The 27,813-nt window shown below is 47.6% G+C and overlaps 1 protein-coding gene across 1 annotated transcript in view; it reads right to left on the reverse strand.

Moving 5' to 3' along the window:
• The window catches only part of ACOXL (acyl-CoA oxidase like), a 338,167-nt gene that overhangs the window by 279,597 nt on the left and 30,757 nt on the right, over positions 1-27,813 (reverse strand). Inside the window, 6 exon segments of the mRNA XM_053890962.1 lie at positions 7,061-7,192; positions 11,357-11,433; positions 13,234-13,320; positions 14,777-14,891; positions 19,072-19,170; positions 19,492-19,578. Coding sequence (XP_053746937.1) covers positions 7,061-7,192; positions 11,357-11,433; positions 13,234-13,320; positions 14,777-14,891; positions 19,072-19,170; positions 19,492-19,578 — 597 coding nt within the window.

Below are 27,813 nucleotides of genomic sequence, written 5' to 3' on the forward strand. Positions count from 1 at the left end.
GTATGTATGTGTGAGGACGCTAGAGAAAGAATAATGTCAACCTGAGTAGAACGAGATGAGCAACGTGAATCTACTTCCTCAAAGCATACACGTCTAAAAAGACAAGTATACAACTGACACAGGATGAGCTCCATTTTCAGTGCTCCAACTCTCTGTGATACCAAATGACTGGCCACGTCACAAAAGTGTCAACGGAATAAACATCAGTCAACTTTGCCTCCTGAATTTCAATGATACACACACTTGTGAGCATCACACATTTTCAAGACATTACTCTAGGGAACCCATCTCCTCCCCTCACTCTACCCTCCATTATTCCATGCCTCTTGACAAGGCAGAAGTCTCAGTGCGATCATTGTCAGAGTACTTCCATTTCCATCCAATCCCATTCAGTTTAGTCCCCACCCCAAGCCCTCGTGGGTACAAGACCCTACAGAGATGCTTCTTAGTCCTTACTGTTGGGTGAGGGCCAGGCTCTGGAGGATGGTGTATGCCTCTGACTCCTCCTGACACACTCTTGCCTAGGGAGTTTTTCTAAAATATGGTATCCATTAGAAAGGTGACTGCTTTTCTTTAGAACATTCTATAGCTCCCCGTTAACTATGAAATCTTTCATGAATGGATCACCCTTGTGTTCAGAGTCTTTGAAGTGGGATGGGTGGGTAGATGGGTGAATGAATGGATGGATGGATGAATGGATGGGTGGATGGATGGATGGATGGATGGATAGGTGAGTGGATCAGTGGATAAACAGATGGATGAATGGGTGAGCTGGATGGACAGATAGATGGACAGACAGATGGATGAATGGACAGGTGGGTCTATAGTGTGAAGATTGACAGGCTGATTGATGAGTGGATGGATGGATGGATAGATGGATGGAGAGGTGAGTGGAAGGAAGGAAGGAAGGAAGGAAGGAAGGAAGGAAGGAAGGAAGGATAAAAAGACTGCATGACTTTTAGTGCTCTACTGGGACCTACACTAAAGCTGAATAAAAAGACATAGTCTCTGCCCACTAAATGTTCTATTTATAATGATAAAAATAAGATCAAACTGAGTGACAAGAAGGAGAGGTAAACATAAAATGATTCCAGAAGAAAACTACAGTGGGTGACCTCCTAGCAAGAATTAAACAGACAAAAATTTGATATTATCATAGTGGTAGCCACAGAAATTGAGGTTATTAATTTTAGGGACTGAGGGAGCATCAACTCGGAGAAAAATGTCATAGCATCTGGTTCATGGCTGTCAGGGCAGGCAAACTGTCACACTCTGACACGAGCTGCCCAGCCCCAGCCCCAGCCAGTGACTAAAGCACACAGAGCCAGATGCAGGAGCCAGCACCAGGGTAAGAACACTCACATCCCAGACATCTCTGAGGATGTGTCAAAGCCTGGGTGAAGGGGAAGCCCCAAGCTAAGGCCAGAGAACAGCAGGAACACACAGCCTGCTCAGCTGTGTTCACCCAACACGCCATCACGCCCCTTGTGGTTTAAAGAGCTCACTTTGACTCAGAAGGCTCATTTACCCCCTACCTCTTCTTCTTTGTTGTTCTAATTCTCCATGAAACCTTACAGTCAAAGGTCTTGAAAAGGTTATTCAAGGCCAGGATATCCCCGCACTCCCATCAATAGGGGAGAGAGAGACTCTCTTGAAAACGTAGACCCTACCACCTTCCTCAGGCCCTTTATTCATGTCCAACAAGGCTCACTATCAGAAAAGATCATGTTCCCGTCACAAGTTCTGAGTGTCCCACATGAAACCATTTTCTTCCCTTTGCTCTCCCTTCAGCCCCAGGAAGTGGGAAAAGCTATCCACCATCATACATACCGCAACCTTTTATGACTCAGAGAGGGTCATTCACTCTCTCCACTCTTCTCTCAAGACCATGTGTCCTTCACTGCACCCCAGGAAGACAGTCAGATGGCATGGACCTCACTGCTCTCCATCCCATATCCACAGACACCCATGACCACAGACATTTTCCAGCCACATCCAGCTTCAGCCTCATAATTCTCCACTGTCAGCTCAAGCACCAGTACCACAAAGGGCTGAGCATGGGTTATAAACCCAGTTTGGTATCCCCACAACCTCAGAGGTCATTTTCATGATCTACATTCCTGACCTTGATCACATAAGCCCCCACATCCCTTATAATAATAATGGCAGCCTCCGCGTATTGACGATTTAGTGTATGCCTGCACCCTAGAAGCCCTTTACAGGTGCTGACCCACTCAGGCCTGTATTACAACAGCTCTACGAGGCAGTGCTGTGTTTCTTTTTAGGGGCGTGGCGAGGCTCAGTGACTTGCCAAGGTCATGCAGAGGCAGGCTGCAAATCCAAGAGGCTGGTTCCGGAGTCCATGCTGTTAATGGCCTCTGGAGTAAGCACAACATTCCAGCTGTTTCCATGCATGTCACTCCCACACATCTCAACCGAACAACTTTATATGGGGCATCTTCCCTCTGCCTGCCTCAGCACTGGCGAGAAGGAGGAGCACGGCTCCCAGCAGCTGCAGACCTGGTTGGCGGCTGTGGTGAGGATCTTCCCCAGCCAACAACTCACAGGCCAGCTCACGGCCTTCTGTGGCCCAAAGCTGTAACTCAGCTAATTGGGCAGCTCATGAACATGCCTGAGAACCTCCAGCTTCTTAGGTTTCATGTAGTGCATTTGGGCTGCCCCTGTTCCCACCGAAGTCAACCGTATCTTTCAATAATATCTACATGTCAATCTTATCTACACAACATACCAGGGTATGACCTTCCTTCCGTCTCCCTTACCACGGACCAGCAGAGTCAGCCTATATATATTCAATGCCCACCTTGGACAGATTCCTTTAACCTCCTCATGCCTCAGTTTCCCCATATACCAACAGAACTCTCTCAGAGCTGTTGTGAGGAGAAAGAAGTTAACACCTGTAAAGCACATATTACATGTAGAGTCCGAAGGAAGGGGTTAGCAACATCCTTCTTCCCTGCCACCCTGGAATGGGTCGAGGGGTTGGGGTGTGGGGCATGAGAATAAACACATGTTGAATGCTTAGTTCACAAATCAGTTTGTGGATTCTGATGCATTCTTCATTCGTTCTGTCAACTCCTACTCGCTGTGCTCCTACTATGTGCCCTACCATGTGGGAAGCTGAACACTCAGCCGTGAATGAAGCCGGCAGGGCCCGCACTGCAATGAGCTTTTAGGCTAGCAAGGACGCAGAAACGGCCTATCATGTCTTTAGCTGGTCGTAACCATAATAAATGCTGCAAGGGGGAGTGCAGTGCCTTGGGCACATGACAGAAGCACCACCCGTAGGCTGTGACCTTTCTGAAGAAGGGACACTCGCCTGAGCTCTGACATGTACATGAAAACTCACCAAGTGAAAAGTGGGGGTGGGCTTGCTAGGCAGCACAACAGCATGCGAGAAGGAGGGTGGAGTGAGAAGTCATGCAAGTCACTAGAACCAGAAGAGAACTTGGGCCATGATCCTAGGGGCCCTGGGAGGCCAGGAGGGTGACAAGGTGGCTGGGACAGGGCTGGAAAGTTACAACGGTAGGCATCCGCTCTGCACAAGGGTTCTCCAAATGCGGTGCCCAACCAGTAAAGGCAGCATCACCTGGGAACTTGCTGCAAATGCAGGCTCCCCAGCCCCTCCCAGAGCGGCTCGGGACTCTAGGGGAGAGACCCCGCTTCTGTGCAATACCTACTTTAAAAGACTAGGGAGGGGCTCAGTCGGTTAAGCGTCTGACTTTGGCTCAGGGGTCATGATCTCACTGTCCGTGAGTTCGGGCTCTGTGTGGACAGCTCGGACGGAGCCTGGAGCCTGCTTCAGATTCTGTCTCCCTCGCTCTCTGCCCCTCCCCCGATTGCACTCTCTCTCTCTGTCTCTCTCTCTCTCTCTCAAAAACAAATGAACGTCAAAAAAAAGAAAAAGACTAGGGAAGACCCTTAGGCGAGCGGGGACCGGCTTGTCTTATGCTGAAATATCTACTTCCACACAAAATTAACCCAAAATGATGGGCTAGACCTCCTTCACATTTCACACTCCCTCTACTTCTGCCTCCAAACTCATGGTGACTTTCCCCCACTTCTCTCCTCCTTCTGGAAAGGCCTCCCAGCCTCCCCACTTCAGCTACAGAGCCCTCCCAAGCCCCCACCTCCCACCCCTGCCAAACGTCTTGGTTTCCTTTTCCTTTTGTTCCTGCTAATCACTTAATCTGGCACAGCACTCTGGACACAAATTGGAGGAAGGCTATTAAGGCAAGCCTTTAAGAGAAAAATCTGAAAATGCTGAGAAACTATGGAAATGAGAGAGAACCATGAAGAATAAGACATCTGGGCAAAGTTTAAAAGGACGGGGCATGCTCAGCCTTGAGCAAAATGTCACCATGGGGAGCCGCGGTGACAGTTTTCTAATACATGAGGAATGCACGGAGGAGAAAAGGATCCATTTTTCCACTCATCAGCGAGAGCAGAACAAGCAGGGCCGTCTTAGGTTTCAGCCGAGAAAACATCTGTCATGCGTTTGAGCCCTAGGAGAGGAGGAGTTGCCAAGAGGACGGGTGAGATCATCCTCGCCCGAGACGCGCACGATGAGATCACAGTGGCCAGGGTCGCTGTCCATCAGGGCCGAGCGCAGCGGGGGCACCCGAACTGTGCAGAGTCGCAGGCTCCGCGAGCGGGTCTCCCTGTCACAGAGTCGACCTGCCTCCTGGGCAGGGCAGGTGCTGACTCACGGCCACTGCATTTTGCTTCAGATACAGAGGAATCCAAAGGAAACTACGCACTTGTGGAAAACGTCTCAGACTTGCCTCGTTACCTGCAGGCCAGGATTCCAGGCATCTGTTTTCCTGGAAAAGCCCATTTATTCCTTTCTTACAGCCAGCTGCTGTCTTCCCAGCAACAGCGGCACTGGCAACAGGCATCACGTCAGTAATGGCTCGGAGCTATTGAACATCTGCTCTGTGCCAATGCTCTACACACCCCCCTCACTCATGCCTCACCGTTATCACAAGGCCCGTTTCACAGGCAAAGAAACTAAGGCTTAAGGAGGGCTCTTGATTTGCCCACGACCCCACTGCTGGTCATGTCTAGGCTGAGACTGGAGCGCTCGGTTTTCTGACTTCAGAGCCCATGATCAAGATAATGCCTCTACGGTGCCAGCGTTCAGTAGAATGGAGAATGCACACCTTTTAAAAAATCAGCCACTCTGGGGGCGCCGGGGCGGCTCAGCCAGTTAAGCGGCCGACTCTTGATTTGGGATCAGGTCATGATCTCACGAGTCATGAGTTCCAGCCCTGCGTTGGGCTCCCCGCTGACAGTGCAGAGCCTGCTTGGGATGCTCTCTCTCCCTCTCCTTGCCCGTCCCCTGCTCATGCTGTCTCTCTCTTTCTCTCTCTCTCTCTCTCTCTCAAAATCAAATAAACATAAAAGAAAAGAATCATCCACTCTGTCTCCTCTCTCCCATCTTCTTTGCTCCAGATCTGGTGATACTTAAAATCAAGTCTCTTCCAGAAGGTCTGCCACTTCCCCGTCTCTGCTGTCCTGATCCTGCCCCTCAGGACTCCAGCACTAGGCTGAATGAGCTAATGGGGCTGCCGGCAGCCTGGGCGTCCTTCACACAGCATCGCCCACTCGGAAACATAAAGCATAGGCTTTCTGCACTGCCTTCTAGCCGGGAGCCAGCAGGGGCCTTCATGTTCACTGAGCACACTCTCCGCAAAGGGACCCCAAGGCTCCTGCCATCACAGGGGATATTATGCAGATACTGCCATCGAGGCACCAGCTGATCCTGAATCCGATTTTGTCCCATCTACAACGTAATTCTCAGCTCACTGGCTTCTCTCCTTTTGCCTCTTTCTGGAGTCTCGAAATGGCTGCAATGGTTTCTATGACAGACTTGAAGAAGAAGTCCTCCTCAGCACTCTGATGCTGTGCTGGATAGAGCCTTGGCCTCACCTCTGCACCCAGTTCATCACAAGCTCATTCATTTGTCAGATGATTCAGCTAAGGGGACCAACCAGCTGAGCCACTCCTGACGCGGGGCTTCAGAATTGAATACCCTTTAAGGGCCGCCGAAAAACAAGGGCGGGAAGCAGTGCCCATGGGCAGACTTGAGGTCACTGGCTCGGTACGGAGTGTGGGTGTTCACGGCATCACAGTCGTACCAGCTGACAGGAAACACAAAACACAGGGAAGCTCCTGTCAGGCAGGCTTCCTGGGAAGCCGGACCAACACAGTGGAAATGAGTAAAGAAGGATTTTCCTGCTAGTCAGACGACTTTGTGCTGATGTCAGGTGAATGAAATTTATTCCTTCTTGATGGAAAAATTGGATTCAAGCCACAATGTATATTCATGGGTTTCTTAATTTTTCTTCCAGCTCCACCAAGCTCAGTGGAGCTTAAAGCAGGCTTTTCCCTCATGCAAAGAGATGAAAAGGGCCCAGAGAACAGATAATGCTGAGCCTTGAGGAGGAGGAGGAGGAGGAGAAGGAGGAGGAGAAGGAGGAGGAGAAGGAGGAGGAGCAGGAGCCTTCCAGAACTTTCCTCTCTGGGCTGCTCTTTCCAAACTAGTTGGTATTGGGGCAGGTATGGGAGGAGGCGAGGTAGAGATGCCTTCCGGGGGTCTGGCTTCATGGACTCCAACCTGTGACGCTGAATGTCACACCCCAAAAAGCCACACGACCACCAAAGCTCCCCAGTAAACTCAGCTGAGATATGCCAGCCTTCCCTCACGTGTCAGCTTTTAGCTGCTTCTCCAGCAGATGCGTCTGTTCTGAATGACCCGTTCCCCCAGGGTCAAAGTTTGTGGCTCTTTTGCCACAGTGCCTATGTTCCACCCACCATAATCAGCAGCACATCTAAGATGCCGATGGATAGGATCCCATGATAAGAAGGGTGCAGAAATGCTCTCTGGGTATGGCCAACTGGCACTTCTCAGTATCTAACCATGAACCTTAGCCACATTATACCAACTGTGGCTCAGGAAACTCAGCTCCTGAAACTGTTACCCATCCCTGGAATAAGCAGAGAATAAACAGTGATGTAAATTCAAATCAGAGTCGACTACCTTCGTGGCACCCATAGCTTGGAAAGTCACAGCTAACCTTGAAGGGGTCGGCGCTGCCAGCATCCCGTTGAATCTTGCACTCTTGTTCTTAATAGGGGAAGGGGACCGCCCATCTGGAGCCACAGAGCCAACCTAGGGTAGGGAAGAAGCAGGTGGAAAAGAGGGGCAGGGTTAACACAAAAGAAGAACTTGGCACCACTAGAAAGGATACCATATGCACACACAGGGATGTCCCACAGGTCTCTGGAACCGCCCTCGCAAGATAGCAGAGTCAAGGGTGAGGCAAGATCTCCTCAGGAGACTCTGACAAAGGCTTGACCCATGAAAAGTAAAAGCAGGTTCCCTGCCACCACCAGCCTGTGTGTGACTCAGTAGCGGCTCCTGGCAAAAGGAAGGATGAGGACCACCCTCATTGAGCCAACGGCGGAGCCCGAGTGTGAAGACCACACATCTATCCGCTTTTTTGTGGTTGATATACAATTCAAATACCATAAAATCCCTTCTAAAGCATGCAATGCAATGGTTTTTAGCACCTTCACAAACTTGTACAACCATTACCACTATCCAATTCCACAACATTTCACCACCCCAAAAGGAACCTCACACTATTAGCGGTCACTCCCCATCACACCCCCAGGCCCTGGAAACCATGAAGCTGCTCTCTATCTCTGTGGATGTGTCTTCTCTGGACATTTCACATCAGCGGAATCATACCACGTGTGGCTTTTGTGTCTGCCTCCATTCACTCAGCTCACTGTGTTCAAGGTTCACGCGTGGTTTAGCATGTATCATATACTTCCTTCCTTTTCGTGGGCCAATGATATTCCATTGTCTGGAGTCACCGTATTTTGCTTATCCATTCATCCGTTGATCGGCACTTGGGTCGTTTCCCCTTCTACGGATACTATGAATATTTACGCTATGCACACGTGTGTACAAGTTTTTGGGCGGACGTGTTTTCAACTCTCTTGTGAACAATGTTCCCACACCTCCCCAGGAACAGAGCTGCCGCTGGCTCCTACGAAAATTTTGAACTTTTGAAGAAGTGCCAAACTCTTTTCCAAATCAGCAACACCATTTACATTCCCACCAGCAGCGTAGGAGGGTTTCCATTTTTCCACATCCTCGCCAACCCTTATTATGGCCTGCCTCTTTTATTATAGCCATCTGAGCAGGTGCAAAATGGTGTCTCATTGCGGTTTTGATTGGCATTTCCCTAATGACAATGAGGCTGAGCATCTTTTCATGTGCTCAGTAGCCATTTGCATATCTTCTTGGGAGAAATGTCTATTCAGATCTTTGCTCATTTTTCAAGTGGGTCATTTTTCTTTTTATTGTTGAACGGTAATAGTTCCTTTTGTATTCTGGATACTACATATGTACGATTTGCAAATGACCTACATGGTATACACGTATCATATATATATTACAACATATGTGATTTCCAAATATTTTCTTCCATTCTGTGCATCGTCTTTTCACTTTCTTCATAGTGTCCTTTGAGTTGCAAAAGTTTTTTAATTTCACTCAAGTCTAATTTATCTCTGTTTTTGTTTGATTGTTTGTGCTTTGGTGCTTAAATTAAGGTCACAAAGATTCACACCCAAGTTTTCTTCTAAGAGCTTTACAGTTTTGGCCCTTACATTTACATCTATGATCTTTTTTTTTTTTTTTTTTTTTGAGAGAGAGAGAGAGAGAGAGAATGAGAGAACTTAAGTCAGGGAGAGGGGCAGAGGAGGAGGGGAGAGAGAGAGAGAGAGAGAGAGAGAGAGGGGGAGGGAGAGAGAGAGAGAGAGAGAGAGAGAGAATCTCCAGCAGACTCCACCCTCAGTGCAGAGCCCGCTTGCAGGGTCGATCCCACAGTCCTGGGATCATGACCCGAGCTGAACTCAAGAGCTGGATGCCCAGGACACCCAACCGACTGAGCCACCCAGGCGCCTCTATCTGTGATCCATTTTGAGTTAATTTTTATATATGGGATGAGATAAGAGTCCAAATTCAGGCTTTTGCATGTGAATACCCAGTTGTCCCCACACTATTTCTTGAAAAGACTATTCTTTCCTCGTTAAATTGTCTTATCACCCTTGTTGAATATTTATTTCCCATAAATGTAAGAATTTATTCCTTGACTCTCCATTCTACTTCACTGTCTGCATATCTATCCTTATGCCAATACAGTGGTTTTTCTTTTTCTTTTTTGCCTCCCACCTGCTTTCAGGGGGATCCACTGTAATAATCACACTGTCTCAATTACTATAGATTTGTAATAAATTTTCAGATCAGAAGTGTGAGTCTCCTACTTTGTTCTTCTTTAGCAAGATTGTTTTGGCTATTCTGAATCTCTTGTGTTGCCATATAAATTTTAGGATCAGTTTCTCAATTTCTGAAAAAAAAAAAAAAGGTAACTGGGATTTTCATAGGGATTCCAATGAATCTGAACATCTATTTATTGGAATACATTTTATCAACACCCCAAAAATGGGGCTCCTCCTTCAAAATACCTGTGTTGCGACTGCTGTTCTCTGGTATATTAGGGGGCAGTTTAAATACCAATGGAATGGCTTTAAAATCAAATCTTGCTTGGGGCACATGGGTGGCTCCATCGGTTAAGTGTCCTACTCTTGATTTAGGCTCAGGTCATGATCTCACGGTTCGTGGGATCACAATCTGAGTCAAAATCAAGAGTCACCAATCCCTGAGTCGAGTTCCACTTTGACAGCCTGGACCCTGCTTGGGATTCTCTCTCTCTGCCTCTCCCCCGCTTGTGTGCGTGCTCTCTCTTGTGTGATCTCCCTCTCTCTCCCTCTCTCCCTCTCTCTCCCTCTCTCTCTGAAAATAAATAAACTGTAAATATAAAATAAAATCTTGCTTATCAAAAAAAATTCTATGTTATTCTCAAAACTTCTACAGATCATGTAGTTCACTATCACTTTTCTTTCTGGTTGAATCTAACTTTCTAATCTCGAGGGCATTGGATGAATGCTAAACCAATGGGTCCAGCTTCTGGCAGACTGGCCAGGCCACTGAGAGCTCATTAGAGTGGGTGAGACATGGGGAGCTCCACATGTGGCTTTCCTTCCCTCTTCCCCATCTCCCAGAGCGGAGTGCGGCTGATAAGTGGCCAGGAAATGTGCAGGCACCTCTGGGGAAGGCTGGCAGTCCTCAGGGCTGCTGTCACGGGCACAGATAGCTCCTGAGGGGGCCTAAGGGTTTCAGCACACATCAGGATCACTGCGAAGATGCTTTCGTTGTTTCTATTTTATTTCCTACCACTTCAGGGCGGGGGGAGGTGGGTAGTCAACAGAATTTGGTCCTTTTACAGTTTGTTTCCCACACATTTTTCTGAAACTTTTGGCATCTGCTGGCAAGGGCTTGCAGGCAATGAAAAGGAGTGAAGTGTTAAAGAAAAATCTATCATAAAGCAGGGAGACAGCTGATTATGCACAGCTTGATTGATTGCTTTTTCACAGATTTCAATAGCACTGGAGGTCAGGATTTTCATCGGATACATGAAATGCTGTTGAGAAAAATAAAGGTAATTCGTGTTTCTTGGCCTTGGCAAAGTGTAATGTGAACCCCTAGAGCTCCACCCTCAAAGTGCACCCGAAGAAGAAGCCTTCACCTCATCATTTAACCCACCCCTGACACCAGTGGGATGCTGGGAAATAGTGACACTGAGCATCTCTGACATTATCCATCCAAGTAGTACGGGTTACAACAGCCTATTAAGCTGAAAGGCGGTACCTTATCTCCTGCCACCCGCAAAGAAGACAAACACTACCTGGTGTATAATAGAAAAAAAAATTTTTTTTTCAAGGAAACAACCGAAATGCCCAACAATAAGGGATGGATTACATAAATCATAGATCACTTATTCAATAGTCTATCATGGCAATATTGAAAATGGTAATGCGTACACATAATTACTGTTGCATAAAAACATTTGACATAATGTTAAACAGGAATTAAGAATTATAAAACATAGAATTTATAAGTGGATCTCATGCAGTAAAAATTAAACATACCTCTCTCCGTTGGTACATTAGCATGGAAAAAAAGTCTAAAGTTGCACATCAGAGTGTGTGCAACAATCATTAAGTCTGGGTAACAGCATTCTGGGTAATATTCATTTATTTCTATTTCTGTATCCACATTTTCCAGTGGGTAGTCAAGAGACTTCTGGGAGTGGTTCGAAGACGGCCTAGACGTGCAGCCCGCGAGACGGAGATACCAGGCCTAGTTTGGGAGAGCAACGAGATCATACACACAGTCAACCTGAGTTAAAGAGAAAACTACTCACTTATCCAGAAGGTTCTCCCTTGGAATCCGAACCTCGCGAAATATTAAAATCCCATTATCCACACCAGGCAGGCCTAGAGAGAGCAGAAGAGAGCTGCAGGGGGCAAATCCGTGCTAGCATCTGAACCACTACCCCTGCTCCTTCCCAGGCCTGTCTCCACTAAAACTCAAAACCCTTTTTTTCACTCCCAGAATGGCTGATGCTTCCCTATGTGGGGTGGGGGTGGGGATGCTCTCTGTTTTCTTGAGGAGCTGTGCCTTCTGTGCTCCTGGGCTCAGGTGGAGGATCTCGGTGCTGTGACTTGGAAAGGAAGAGCTCTAGGCAACAGAAGGAATGTCAGCCTGAACTCAGAGAAGGCAGGAAAGCCGCTTACTCCTCCGGTGATAGAGAAGTCAAATTTTTCCTCTTTCCCAGTGCTTCCTTCCCAGCACAAGGGGTACATGTGTGACGCCAAGTGTCTAAAAAGACAAGAGAAAATGGCCACAAGAACAGCAGTGGGTGGCTGGGGTGACCCAACTCCCCAGAAGTTTCCTGAAAGCCCCTGGGCCCTTTTCCTAATGATACCTATCAGAGTCTGGGGTCTACTTTTTGTTCATTCTGCACTTAGAAAGATTTAATCTGAAGGGGAAAAAAAGTCTTTACTTAGTAAATGTCTTTATTTAGAACATCACCCCTTGACAAGGACACGGTTGCAGGTAGGAGCTTACAAGGAAACCAAAGCAGACTTTCTGAAGTTGCCCGTGTTTTCAATGTCTGGCACCACTTCACAAGAGCTGGGTCCTCTGCTCAAGAGGTGCTTTCAAGGGGCAAGGCCAGCAAGGGCCTCAGTCACCCCTGAGAGATACAATTAGAGCACTCACAACCCCACCCACTGCCCATTCCAGCAGCCGTGGAGGCGGTCAGTAAACACTGACAGGCCAAGGCGAGACTATCCCCTCCACCGAAGGATCGGCTTCTTCTCCCTCTTTTCTTTTTCTTCTTTCCTTTTTCCTTCTCCCCACCTGTTTCTTTGGTTTGATTTGGCCTTGGCTGTGGACAACCGGTGGAGCCCACGGGTATGGCCTGCTCTCACCAAGTGTTATAAATTGAATTGTGCCCCCGCCCTCCAAAATCCACACGTTCGAGTTCTAACCCCCAGTACTTATGAATGTGACCTTATTTGCAGATAGGGTCTTTACAGAGGTAACGAAGTTAAGAAAAGATCATTAGGGTTGCCCTAATCCAACGGACTGGTGTCCTTATTAAAAGGGGACATCTGAACACAGACACGCACACGAGAAGGGAGAACGCCATATAAGCATGGAGACAGCCACGGACAAGCCAAGGAGAGAGGCCTGGCACAGATTCCCCCTCACAGCCCTCAGAAGGAACCAACCCTGCCAGCACCTTGGCCTTGGACTTAGAGCCTCCAGAGCCGTGAGACAATACAGTGCTGTTGTTTAAGCCACTCAGCCTGCGGTACAACAGCCCCAGCAAACCGGGTCGGTCCTTAGGATTCATCAGGGGCCTCCTGGGCACCAACACCAGGCTGTGGCTCAGGGGCAGGAGAGAGAGCACCTCAACCCACCCTCTGAGAGCCCACACATCCAAGAAGAGGAGAGGAGGCAAAATTACCCAGGGCGAAGCTGCCTCGTGACTAGAAAATGCGAGAGGCTGGGAGAAAATGAGGCCAGTGCACATTCCTAAATGGCAATCCTCAACATTCCCCAACAGCTCTCACATAAAAGACTCTCATCGGGCTTCAAAATCAGAGTCTTCTCTGCCTTCACTGCTCTGGTGAATTATTATAGATCCTCCCTCGGGTTGGGGGAGGGAGGCAGGGAGCAGCAAAAGATGCAGATGAGGGTAGGAGAGGGGTCACCTGGGGACTCACCGTCTTTGTACATCGTATCAATGGCCGTCACTCCTGGGTACAAGCTTCCGTTTTCATCGCGGACAGGAACAGTGCAACAGTGGGGCCCTAAGGATGACAAAGAGACAGCGCGAAACTCTCTTTTCAGGGCACTTGCGTGGCTCACTCAGTTAAGCATCTGACTAGATTTCAGCTCAGGTCACGATCTCATGGTTCAGGGGATCGAACCCCGAATCAGGCTTTGTGCTGCCAGTGCACAATCTGCTTGGGATTCTATCTCCCTCTCTCTCTGCCCCCCCCAACCCCCACTCGCTCTCTATCTCTCTCAAAAATAAATAAATAAGCATTAAAAAAAAAATAAACTCTCTTTTCTAAAGATATAATTAGAGCTTTATTCATTTCCTGGGACAGTATACAATTGTGTTGATCCTGAAGCTCAGCCAGTTCTATGACTGAATCGTATACAGCAGTCCCCCCGCCCTTGTTCACAGGGATATGTTCCAAGACCCCAGTGAATGCCTGAAACCACAGATAGTACCAACCCCATCTATACATGCCATGCGTTTTCCTATACATACATACCTATGATAATGTTTAATTTAGGAATAAGGCCCAGTAAGAGATTAACAACAATAACTAATAATAAAATAGAACAATTATAACCCTATGCTATAGTAAGAGTTATGCGGGAGCACCTGGGTGGCTCAGTTAGTTGAACGTCCAACTTCAGCTCAGGTCATGATCTCACAGTTCGTGAGTTCAAGCCCCACATGGGGCTCTCTGCTGTCAGCAGAAAACCCGCTTTAGATCCTCTGTCCCCCTCTCTCTGCCCCTCGCCCGCTTGTGCTCTCTCAAAAATAAATAAACATTTAAAAAAAAATTTTTTTTAACGTTTATTTATTTTTGAGACAGAGAGAGACAGAGCATGAACAGGGGAGGAGCAGAGAGAGAGGGAGACACAGAATCCGAAACAGGCTCCAGGCTCTGAGCTGTCAGCACAGAGTCCGACGCGGGGCTTGAACTCACGCGCCGTGAGATCATGACCTGAGCCGAAGTCAGACGCTTAACCGACCAAGCCACCCAGGCGCCCCTAAACATTTTTTAAAAAGAGGTACATGACTGTGCTCTCTCTGTCTCAAAATATCTTCTTACATTGCACTCACCCTTCTCTTGATGGTATGAGATGATGAGATGTGCGGGGAATGATGAGATGTGTGGGGAATGATGTAGGCCCTGGGATGCAGAGAACACTACTACTGACCCTCTGACCGCACGTCAGAAGAAGGATCATCTCTTTCCAGGCTACAGCTGACTGCAGGTAACGGAAACCACGGAAAGCAAAACTGTGGGTAAGTGGGGGTGGGGGGGAGGGACGGGACTAACTACTGTCATGCCAAAATGTAATCATAAATTTTGTCATCGTAAATATTTAAGAGATAAAGTTGGTACTGAATTTTATGCAAGCCAAAAACGGTGCCGTAAAATGCACTTTCAGGGTAAAGCACTTGCTGGAAGATAGTAATCGTAAAGGAAATTATTCTCGCTTTCTGCGCCAGCAACAAACCTTGAGACCTTCCATTTATGATGAGCTGAGCAAACACGGCCGCGTAATTCCCACGCATCGCGTTTCCGACGAACATCTTCTCAGCATTTTCACACGGCGTGTCAATTACGAACTCCTACACAGAAAAAGCGCGTTCGAGTTTCTGCTTTCTTATGGCTCATTTCAACCCGTTGGCTCAGTGCAGTAAAGACTGTGAAATAGAACCACATCATGACCTCACAGCAGAGGAGCAGGCAAAACCCCCCAACCCCTGGTGATATATACTCTCACTCCCAAACACCCCACTGGCAAGGCTCACAGGGAAAGACGGGACATCTAATGACCTGGGACCCCTAGCTGGATGAGTCCATATCTATGTGTTTTATTTTGCCTGCTGGGCATTGCCCCTTCTGGCCAAATGACTTAGTTCCTCATGCCCTCCACTCTTGCCCAGGCTTAAAAATCCCTACCTCATTGATATGGGTCTGTTGTTTAAATAGCAACCAACTGAGGGCCAAAACCATATGCCTGGCTGATAGCAAGCCTAATAGACAACGATGACCTATTTCCACCATGGCTTAGAATCTCAGTCCACACAATTCTGATTTTTATAAAAAGAAAAAACCTCATTGGACCCTTAGGATGATTGTTTCAGAACCTGCCCCTCTGTTTTCCTGGTCAATGAAGATAATAATTAAAAGTTCCCCCAAATGCATAAGCCCTTAAACTGAAGCATTGGTAAATAACTCTCCATCTTATAAGGCAAAGAACCTTACAATATGCCACCCAGTTTGTCTCCACAGCGTGACCGAGGATTCCAGCCCCATACAGCCTGAGATAAACTTGGGTCAGAAGAACACACAGGGCTTTTGTTTTCAGGCTCTGCTCAATCTCGGTCTTCTCTTTCCCCCTCTCCAGAAGCCAGTACAGAATCCCAGTGGAAATGCTCTCCTTCACCTCTAATTCTGCCTGCCACCCGAGTTACCCTTCAACCTCTTGACAAGAAGGGACTGACAATAACTGTCAGCTCTGAATGCAGGGTCCCTGGGACAGGTCGGAGAATCCAGGGGCAACAGCAAAAGGGCAGGATTGCACCTTTAATTGGAGCTGACAGTATCGAAGATGTGGTTGAACTAAACCAACAAGCGACTGATTGTGTGAAGATTATCTCAGAATTCAGATTTTCAGGTGCATAGACTACACTTTCCCACTGGCCAAGAAATACACTCCTGAAGCCTAAGGAAACATTCTCTGACATATGTTTGCACAGGGAAACTTTTAACATGTGCGAGTGCTTTTCAGAAACGTAAGTGGACAAGCTGAATCTTTTTTTAAGAGAAGTCTCTGGAGACTGCCCTTGTCTTATCAGGTCAGCCAGGACTTCTCAAAGAAAGGAATTATTTGAGGCTGGATGCAGTAACAACAACAACGAAAACACCACACACACACACACACACACACAACATCAAAAAAAAAAAAAACCCACAAAACCCCATGTGGCGAAGAGATGCTTACCCCTGGGGGATAGGAAGAGAAGTAGTAGAATGACCCTGTCCTGGCAGGAAAGATCTGGTGAGCTGGGGAAGAGGCAGGAGGCCATCCATCCCCGTACACATCTGATATACTCTGGGAAAGGAGGTTTGTCACTTCTGGCAAAGACACTTGATTTGGAAAGTTCGCATAAGCCAAAATGCTGGCATTAAAGCAGGATCTAAATAATGCACACCATGTGTGTTGGTTCCTACCATAATTAGTTGTTGAAGGCCAACCAATTGGTCAGTACTGTAAGCACTAAAACAAAACAAAACAAAACAAAAAAGTCTTTGGCCAGAGAGCTCTTAGCCTCATTCATTTTTGCTATTTAGCACAAAATGTAAAAATAAACCTCTCTCTGGCTTCTTAATTATCTGTACCACTAACCTAGCCACTGTCCAAAAAAATAAAAATAAAACAGCCAACCCACAGAGAAGAACAACCAAGAAAATGTAAGAGATTGGAACAGTCCTTGAGGGAGAGAGGGCTCATTCGATACGCTCTAGCATTTTAAAGGGGAAACGAGGGGGGAAACACAGAAAGCGATGAGGGAGAAACCCGTCCCCTCGCTCTGTCAGTTCTCAGTGGCTTGAGTTTATGATGGGCTCATTCTCTCTCTCACTCCTACCGGAGGCACAGCACTCTCCAGAGTGTCCTCATCATTATGATTTCAACTTTGCGGCTCCCCTGCAGGAAGCGGCAGCTGCCGAAGCACACCAGGTAGCTAAATCGTTTATGCTGCTTGGGGAAAAGGGGACCCACACGGGGAAGTGATTTTGGCGGGGAAAAAAAAAATAATAATTGTAAAAAGAAACAAATAAATAAGAACTCTGGATGCAGTTCCACCGTCCCCTCGCCCTTTAACAAGAGCAAGGTGACCTCAGTACCATGGTTTAGGGAGAGAAAAAACTGACCGACCTAAAACCCAAAAGATGTTCGGTCAGCATCCCGCCACTGGCAGAGGAGCTCAACTGTTAAGGGCAGTCCCACTCACTTGAACCAGACTCGCTCATTAACCACGTACTCAGAGCCCATTTTTCCTACCCTCTGTGAGCTTCAGTTTCTCTGCCTAGAAAATAGGGACAATAATACCTTCCTACAAAACTATAGGATAGTTAACACAATGTTACATGTAGACTGCTTAGCCTGATGCCTAACACACATGTGCTACATTACCAGAAGCGGCTTACCATCACGTTTACCGGATGGTTATTGCGAGGGAAGACAGTAAACTAAACAGAAGGGGGCCGACAATGAGCCAGGCGCATAGCAAGCATTCAATAACTGTCAGTCCTTATTCTTGCTATGACCTTGGACATCACTGACTATTGTAGAGAACTATCACCTGGGCAGGACAGGATGAACATAGTCCCAAACAACCATCATTTGAATCTGTCATTCTAAACTCTGATCACCTCTATGGGGCGCCTGGGTGGCTCAGTCGGTTACGCGTCCGACTTCGGCTTGGGTCATGATCTCGCGGTTCGTGAGTTCGAGCCCCACGTCGGGCTCTGTGCTGACAGCTCAGAGCCTGGAGCCTGCTTCGGATTCTGTGTCTCCCTCTCTCTCTGGCCCTTCCCCTCTCGAGCTCTGTCTCTCGCTCTTTCTCTCAAAAATAAATAAACATTTAAAAAAAATGTAAACTCTGATCACCTCTAATTAGCATTTGTGGGCCAGGAAAACCTGCTAACCAAAATTCAGATTCTGAAAAACAAACTCAGAAAAAATGAAGAACAGACTGAGTAGCCATACCTACGCTCATGTACCATACTTGCACACATATATTTACCCAAACTCATTTCTAGAAAGAACTCCAAAATTTATGTATTCCTTTGTAGTTCTTAGGAAAGCCCAAAATCAAATAAGAAACTATGAAGGGGAGTGAAATAAATAAATAAATACTTTCTTTTTTTTTTTAATGTTTACTTATTTTTGAGAGAAAGAGACAAAGCATGAGTGGGAGGGGGGCAGAGAGAGAGGGAGACACAGAATCAAAAGCAGGCTCCAGGCTCCGAGCTGTCAGAACAGGGCCTGATGCGGGGCTCGAACTCACAAACTGTGAGATGAGATCATGACCTGAGTTGAGATGAGATCATGACCGACGCTTAAACAACTAAACCACCCAGGCACCCCAATAGTTACTTTCTTTATTCAGGGGGAGCAGGCTACCCAGGCACCCCTAGAGAGTCTTGATGAACTGTTTTTTATAAATGAGAATGGAAGGAAAACTAATAAAGTTCATCACATACAGCAAACATAGTAAAAGTTAAGACCGTTTTGTGACATTCTGTTTTGGTTGCCATGTGAATTCTCACGCAGGTCACGGTTAAAAACACGGCCTAATGCCAGCAATGAGGGCGTGGCTCCCGGTAAGGATGCCCCAGCCCACACAGCACCCTCCTGCCACACCGGGCAAAGGGGAGTGCAGACAAAAGCATCTCGTCCAGTCATTTACCTGCTGCTTTCGGGAAGGATGACAAAATGGCTCCAGTACTGTTCTCACAGAGTTGTCACAAGGCATCCAATTAATGAGTGCATGTGGAGAAAGTGGAGCGGCGCCCACACATAGTGGGTGCTGTGACTGTGTTGGCCGATATTGGACACGTGAAAGCTGAGCGTATGCCCACCTCCACTGAAGCACTTACCCATTTGTTCGAATCTGAACACCTCGCGCCAGACAGCACACACAGAGGATAAGAGGATGGCCTCAGGAAGAAGGAGAGTCCTGTTCTGAACAGGTCTCCTGCCACCCTGAACTGCAGAATGATGGGCAGAATCCTCACCTGTGCAGAGAGGCCAAAGGTGGCTTGGGTCTGGATCCCTCTCACGTCGCTCCCGTGGCCCCTCTCGGTCACTGCGAACATCCCACTGTATTTCTGCCCCTGGAGTTTACCAGACAGTATAAGGGCATTAGCTAGTCAGGAGGTTGCTCTAACGGAGACTTCTCTGATGATCAAGAGTATGAGTGAGAGGGGAAGAGGTGAATTGGAGAGAATTGTAAGAATTCAGCCCAGCGGCAGCTAATGTGATAACAATACAATTTTTAGAAGCTAGTCTTGAAATTCTCATTCTGAACAAGATTCTTGCCGCCACCCATTCTCTGATTTCTTTTCTTGTTCTGCAAACATGCACACGCACACATCTAGCTACTGTGAACTTTTAAGGCTCTCCACGGAAGACATCTATTGAGGTACGTGCCATACCTGGAGTGGCTGAAGCCACTTAGTCACATGTCCCGGGCTTCCAAGATTCCTGACTGCGCCACCAAATAGCCAGTGAATTATTCCACGCTGAAAACAAGCACAACATCGGCCATCGTTAGCAACAGTCAACAACTTAATGACAACGAAACCCCTGGTCAAGGGCCACTCAGGGAGCGTCTGTTCAGCTCATCAAGCCTTACATAAGCCCCACCAGCAGCAAGGCATCCGTGCCCTTCCTTTCATTGCCTGGGAAGCTCCAGTCCCTGTCCGCAGACATAGCCCATGGTTCTGTCACTTGGAGAGGAGGACCCAGCACCACAAAGTGTCAGTTCTCCATCCTCAGGGCTGCCCAGTTCAGCCCATCAAATGACTCTTTTTGTCTTCTTTCACTTTCCTTTCTTTCATTTCATCATGGTGAGTACACTTTCTAATCCCCATTCCCTATTTCCCTAACTCCCCACCCTTCTCCCCTCTGGTAACTATCAGTTTGTTCTCTATAGTTAGGAGTCTGTTTCTTGGTTTGTTCTCTCTCTCTCTCTCTCTCTCTCTCCCTCTCCCTCTCTCTCTTTTTCTTTCCCTTTGCTCATTTATTCCTTAAATTCCACATATAAGTGATATCATATGGTATTTGTCTTTCTCTGACTTATTTTGCTTAGCGTTACACTCTCTAGCTCTATCCATGGGGTTGCAAATGCAAGATTTCATCCTTTTTTATTGCTGAATAATATTCCATTATGTATATATACCACATCTTCCTTATCCCTTCATCTTTGGTGGGCACTTGAGCTGCTTCCATGGTTTGGCTATCGTGAATAATGCTGCAATAAATATAAGGGAGTACGTATCCCTTTGAATTACTCTTTTGGTATTCTTTGGGTAAATGCCTGGTAGTACAATTCCTGGATAGTAGGGTAGTTTTATTTTTAATTATTTTTTTAAGTTTATTTATTTTTGAGAGAGAGAGAGAGAGAGATAGAGCATGTGCCAGGGAGGGGCAGAGAGAGACACACACACAGAATCCAAAGCAGGCTCCAGGCTCTGAGCTGTCAGCACAGAGCCCGACGAGGGGCTCGAACTCATGAACCGTGAGATAATGACCTGAGCCTAAGTCGGCCGCTCAACCGACTGAGCCACCCAGGTGCCCCAGGGTAGTTCTATTTTTAACCTTTTGGGGAACTTCCAGACTGTTTTCCACAGTGGCTGCACCACTTTGCATTCACACCAACAGTGCAAGAAGGTTCCTTTTTCTCCACATCCTCACTAACACTTGTTTCTTGTGGTTTTGATTTTACCCATTCTGACAGGTGTGAGGTGATATCTCATTACACTTTTGATTTCCATTTCCCTGATGATGAGTGATGTTGAGCCCCTTTTCATGTGTCTGTTGGCCATCTGTATGTCTTCTTTAGAAATGCCTGTTCATGTCTTCTGCCCATTTTTTAATTTGATTATTTGTTTTTTGGGTATTGAGTTGTATCAGCTCTTTATATATTTTGGACACTAATCCTTTATTGAATATGTCATTTGCAAATATCTTTTCCCATTCAGTAGGTTGACTTTAGTTTTGTTGATTGTTCCTTTGTTAACTGTGCAGAAACATTCTGTTCTGATGTTTTCCCAATAGTTCATTTTTGCTTTTATTTCCTTTTCCTCAGGAGACATAGCTAGAAAAACGTTGTCACAGCAAATGTCAGAGAGATTACTGCCTGTGCTCTCTTCTAGGGTTTTTATGGTTTCAGTTCTCACATTTAGGTCTCTAATCCATTCTGAGTTTATTTCTGTGTATGGTGAAATCAGGTGGTCCAGTTTGATTCTTTTCCACGTTGCTGTCCAGTTTCCCGACCACCATTTGTTGAAGAGACTTTTTCCCATTGTATATTCATTCCTCCTTTGTCAAAGATTAACTGACCGTATAATTGTGGGTTTAATTTTTGGGTTTTCTGTTCAAGTCCATTGACCTACATCTCTATCTTTGTGCCAGTACCATACTGTTTTAATTACTACCACTTTGGGGGCGCCTGGGTGGCTCAGTCGGTTAAGCGGCCGACCTCGGCTCAGGTCATGATCTCGCGGTCCGTGAGGCCTGTGAGTTCTAGCCCCGCGTCGGGCTCTGTGCTGACAGCTCAGAGCCTGGAGCCTGTTTCAGATTCTGTGTCTCCCTCTCGCTGACCCTCCCCTGTTCATGCTCTGTCTCTCTCTGTCTCAAAAATAAATAAAACGTTACCAAAAAAAAAAATTTAATTACTACCGCTTTGTGATATAACTTGAAATCTGGAATTATGACACCACCAGTTTTGTCTGTCTTTCAAATGACCCTTCTGAATGTTCAGTCTGCCTTGTCTGCTCAAGGGCTAGCTTAGTGCCTGGTACGTAGAAGATGTGCAGCAAAGTATTTGTGCACTGACCCCAGGCACTGGCCCAGCCTGCAGAGGTGAGCCCGGCCATGAGCAACAGGAAAGCTGATGGAAGATGCAATGCTGCAGAACGAGCAGGAACTCAGCCTGGGATGAGATGAGACAGCTTGGGCTCGAAGCCCAGCTCTGCTACCCACTGGCTGTGGGACCTTGGACGAATAGCAATCCTTATTCCCACTTCTGATGAAAGCAGTGAGCGATGAGCGCCCCCACTCTTACTGAGCCCTCAGCCTTCCGAGCACTGAGCTTCACACACACAAGCTCGCCGATTCCCACAACCACCCTGGGAAAAACACATTATCACCCCCACGTGACAGATAAGGACACTGAGCTCCCAGAGAGGGGACTGGCCAGCCCAAGGCTGCACCCTGAGATGGCGAGCAGGGCTGGGGTCCCCACCCAAGCTGCCTCATGCCTAATAGCACTTCCTAAGGTTGCTGCGAGAATTCAGTGACGGTCAACTGCCAAGTACTTTGGTCGTTTATAAACCCTGGGAAAGCGTTGCTGGCAAGGAGGAAGTGAAGGAGGGGAAAGATGAGGAGGAAGATGAGAAGGAAGGGTGACTGGAGTGAGGCCATTTGAAGGGAGCAGGGGACTGATGACAAAGACAGAAGAGCTCAGACAATGGCTGTGTTTGCAGGTTAGCACGCCTTCTCCTGCCCCAACCACACAGCCCCGGCTTTCCTCTGGGGAGCCCTCCTCCCCCACAATCAGTCCAAGTGGTTTGTGGCTGATGTTGACCTCCACCCCCAGCTCTAGGATAAGCCTGGGACCCAGGACTGGCCAATCTGCATAATATCATGGCCCTACGGGATGGCTTCAGCATAGACCCATGATCTGGATGGATCCAACCAGAGTGGGCTCTGGGACACATGGGTGGGCTAGTAGAGAAAAGCAGCTCTCTCTTTTTCAATGCAATGGACCTGGAAGAACGGAGGCCCAGTGCCTCTGGCCGCTCTTGCCTTCGCAAGAACTGGTATATGAAACCAACACATGGGGTCAAGGTGGGGAGAAGGAGAAAAGCAGAGACATGAGAGAGACCAGATGCCACACGTCCACCCCTGAACCCTGATGCACTCTGGACTCTTCAAATACAGCAGCCCCTAGGTACCTTTTCTTCCTGGGGTCGCTATAATTGAATGAGCCTTAGCAGACAAAGTAACCCCAGGGAAGACCTTGCAGGAAGGGAAATGATGGGAACAGAATCTTGAGATGCTCCTGTCCGGGAACTGGCACCAGCCTCGGGCGAGAACTAGTCCCTGTCCTCCACGTGCATGGTCAGCCTGGCACTCGCTGTCTTAAAGGGCACTTCAGCTTTAACGGCCTGACCAGCTGAAACGCTCTGACATCATGACAGACAAATGTCATTAATAGCATCTGACATATGGAGTGCTTTCATTTGGAGAAGCATAAAGTGTCCTCAGAAACGCTCAACACTCTGATGACTCAGCACCCCCTCCACAGAACCATTGTGATACACTGCTAATTCCAGCCTGGAAAGATGCAATCGACCCAAATAGTAATGTTTCCCCCATAAGCCATCTTGGAAATCAAGTTAAAGAAAAATGTTTTTCTAAAACTAAAACAGATTGAATTCTCTACCCCTAAATCTCTCTGGCGGGTGGCTAATGCATTCTTTACAAATATAGTCCTTTTCTAGATTTTAAATCCTTTCCTCCTCTTTAGAAAACGGGGGTGGGGCAAATATTTCATCCACATGTTGAAAACCTCCATTCATTAAATGCCATTAGTAGGAGCACTGGGCTGGTGAGTGAAACCTGTAGGTTTGCAGAAACCGCAGCAGTTAACAGAGGCGGTGTCTGCATGACCCCAATCCACACAGTCACTTAAAATGGGGGGATTTTCCCTCATGGGCTGGACAGTGTGTTCCCAAAGCCACATTCTCTGAAACGCAGATAATCTGACCAAATGGGGCCGACGCAGGGGGAGCACCTGAGCATCCTATGCAGATGACTCCCTGGCCTAACATAGGCTTTCAGCAGGTGCCTCTCGTGAGTGGCATGGATCCCAGCCCAGCCGGCAAGGAGGTGCCCACGCTGCGGCCACTGAGGTGAGTCCAAGAGCAGTGGTCAGACTACGGTGGTGAAGGGGGTGAGAAGCAGAGGCAATCAAGGTAGATTCTGGAGACAGAGCTGATGGGCTGGATTTGGGAGAAGAAGGCAAGAGAGGGCTCCAGGTGACACCTGGGTTTTTGTCCCGAGTCTCCAGACGGATGGAGGCCCATTGCAGGGGTGGGGGATGCTTGCAGGAGCAGCCAGAGAGAAGGGAATGGATTCGCTAAGACAAGGACACAGAGATTGAATGAAGAAGGGCACTAAGCCATCATGAGGGCACAGGGCAAAGTGTCCTTTCAGAGAGCAGTGTCCACTGCTATCATCGTGCCCTGCGGGCACCCTGGCCTCCAGTCCACCTCGGTGGACAGGACCCAAAGAATTCCATTTGTTCTGAGAAGACCGAAGACAGCAGTGCTAAGGAAATGAGAAAAAGGGGAGGACACCTAACAAAAACTCTAAATCTGCGCGCACCTTGTGTTGTCTGGGAAAGCTCCCTCTTCTCCTTTCTCACTTATCTGGAGGAGGAAAAGGACAGCTACATCAGGGGCATGAGGTCATGACCACAACTTGTCCAGTGACGGCTGGCAGTAGCCTCTGGAGGCCACAACCAGAGCTTCCTGGGGGCTGGGAACTGCGGTCAGGACAGGCCGACAGGGTTCCAGAAGGGGGCTTCTTAACTTCCAAACGATGACTAGCAAGAAGTATAATCCCACCATGGCAGGGAAAGCTGGTGGGCTGGAGCTGGAACGCAGATCGACTTCACCTCAATCCACCAACGGAGCCACTACCTAGAAGACTGCCGGGAAGGGCTCTGGACCACATCTTTTTTTTGGGGGGGTGGGGGCACAGTCACCACCACTTATCGAACTCCTGCTACATGCCAGCCATGGCATGGAGCTCCTCATAGGCATCATCAATTTGAATCTGAACACAGCCTATGAATGGGCATTAGCAGGACCATCTTCACAGGAGAGAAAACCAAGGTCACCCATCATGAACTTAGATGTAGAAGGAGCATCCGTGAACTGTGACGGAGAGGTCCCAGAGACAGAAGGTAAACCCATGTCATTCTGACTGTCTCCGTGCCACGACGGACCAGGCAGGTTTGTCATGCAGGCCAGGAAGTCTGCCAGTGCCGCAGCTGTAATTAGGCCAGGCCCTTCCTACACAGTACTCCAACAGTGGTTCTCCTAAAGAACGTTCGAGTGCATTTAGAGTCTTTTCGTTCCAAGAGCAAATGAGGAGGCACTGCAGGTGTTTTTTCAGACAATGGTGACCCCAGAAAGGATAATGCTATGCGGACTGCATTAGGTTCTCCCCAGAATTCATGTGCTGAAGCCTTAATCCTCAATGTGATGGTAGAAGGATATGGGGTCTTTGGGAACCAATTAAGTTGACAGTGGAGCCTTCATGATGGGATTAATGCCCTTATAAGAGATACCAGAGAGTGTTATTTCTCTTTCCCTCTCTCTCTCTCTCTCTCTCTCTCTCTCTCTCTCTCTCTCTCTCTCTCCCGATCTCTCTGCCCAGTTCCATTGTGAAGACAGCAAGAAGGCAGCCATCTATAGGGAGAGAGTCCTCACCAGGAATTGAATCAGCTGGACCTTGATCTTGCCAGCCTCCAGAACTGTGAGAAAATAAATTTCCGTGGTTTAAGCCACACGATCTATATATTTTATGAAGGCAGCCCAAGCAAACTAAGACAGATAGTGGGCTGGTTCAAATAAGGAAGAAGGGGAACAGTCGTGGGGAAGAAGAAAAGGCAGCATGTTACATTTCTTTGGGCCCTAGAATCCTTCCAGATTGCATCAATGTGTCTGGTACAAGACCTTGGGCTGGCTCCCAAGCTAACGCAGGGATTCAAAGCCCTGAGTAAAGGAAGTCTTCCCCTGGCGCCTCTCACTTTCCCACCCCCCTCGCTGTGAGTCGCTCTCAGAACCAGCCTTGACCCTGCCAACACTTGGCTGTGTTAGTCCAACTATGTTTGTCCAAAGCGCTCAGGGACACCCACAGCCTTTAGATAGCACAGACATGGAGGGAGAGAGAAAAGGGGCCCAGGCCTGTGGGCACAGATGACTTAGATGAACTGACACTGACACGTCCTTGACATCAAGTTGACAGCCAGCTCATGGGAAGGTGTAAAAGGAAAGCAGGCAGAGGCCAGCAGCTGCCCTTGGGCTGGCTGAGAGATCTGGGGATGCCCTGACCAGCCCAGGGCTCACAGGAATTGTATTCCCAGCACATCACATCTCCCTCCACTGCCCACAGGAAAGACAGCCTTGGCCCTTTTGTGCTAGGCTCAGGGGCACAGTCTACATGTTCCTCTAGCTGTCTGGGAGATCCAAGCACAAGAAAAACAAGTCCACTGCAATGACTGATGTGTGGGAAGGCAAACAGGGTTAATGGTAACTTTTGTTAAATTTTTAATGTTTCGTTTTTATTGTGGTACAATGCATTTAAGATAAAGTTTGCATTTTAACCATTTTTAAGTATACAGTTCAGCGGTATTAATTAGATTCACACTGTTGTGCAACCATTGCCACTATCTACCTCCATAACTGTTCATCACCCCAAACAAAAACTCTGTGCCAATGAACTCCCCATTTTCCTGTTCCTTCGGCCTCTGGTAACCCATGATCTACTTTCTGTCTCTGTGAATTTGCCTATTCAAGAATCTTCATGTGAGGGGCGCCTGGGTGGCTCAGTCGGTTAAGCATCTGACTTCGGCTCAGGTCACGATCTCGTGGTCCGTGAGTTCAAGCCCCGCGTCAGGCTCTGTGCTGACTGCTCAGAGCCTGGAGCCTGTTTCAGATTCTGTGTCTCCCTCTCTCTCTGACCCTCCCCCGTTCATGCTCTGTCTCTCTCTGTCTCAGAAATAAATAAACATTAAGAAAAAATTTTAAAAAAAAAGAATCTTCATGTGAGTGGAACCATCCAATATTTGTCCAGTTGTGTCTGGCTCCACTCAGCGTCATGTTTTCCAAGTTCATCCAGGTTGTAACATGGACCAGAAGTTCATCCCTTTTTATGGCCGAATAATATGCTGTCATGTGCATGGGCCATATTTTGTCTATCCATTCATGTGATGACAGACACTTGGTTTGTTTCCACCCTTTTAGCTGCTGTGAATAATGTTGTGATGAACTCCGGCATACAAGTATCTGTTGGAGTCCCTACTTTCAATTCTTTCGGGTGTATACCTAGGAATGGATTTCCTGAGTCATGTGATAATTCTATGCGTAACCCTTCCGGTAACCGTTTTGATGCTATGTATTCTGTAATCGTTTCATTCTCATGTCCTGATAATATATAACAAGAACGCAGGGGATGAGCTTCTTCAAGAAGTTTGCCCTCTAGTGGTGCTAAGAGACCTACAGCAATTAGACACACAGATAAATGGGTAAGTTCAAAGCGGGCACATGCTGTGATAGAAAACTGTAAGGTACAAAGGTATGAAGACAGATGACCACAAGTAGAGGGAATTAAACTGCAGGCTTGAAGGGAGCTTCCCTGCGCGGAGGACACGTGGGCTGGGGCTTGAAGAAGGAGCAGGTGTCAGGCAGGTGAAGGAGGGGAAAAAATCTATTCTAGGTGGTAGCAAGAGTGGTCCAAAGGTGGGTGACAGGAACAAAAGAATGTCAGGTCTCCTAGGGAGGAGGACAAAGTGATACAGCAGGTGTCTGGAGAAGTGAGTAGGGTCAAACCACATAAGGGCCCGTGGGCCATATTAAAAATAGGAGGGCTTCTCTAAAGCCTAAGGGGAAGGAGTTTTAAGCAGAGGAGTGGCATGATAAGAGAAGCATTTCTAAAGACCTGTTTCTTTAAATCTATTC

This window comes from Panthera pardus, unplaced genomic scaffold, assembly GCF_024362965.1.
Source record: "Panthera pardus isolate Hobbes unplaced genomic scaffold, ASM2436296v1 HiC_scaffold_26, whole genome shotgun sequence".
Lineage (NCBI taxonomy): Eukaryota > Metazoa > Chordata > Mammalia > Carnivora > Felidae > Panthera > Panthera pardus.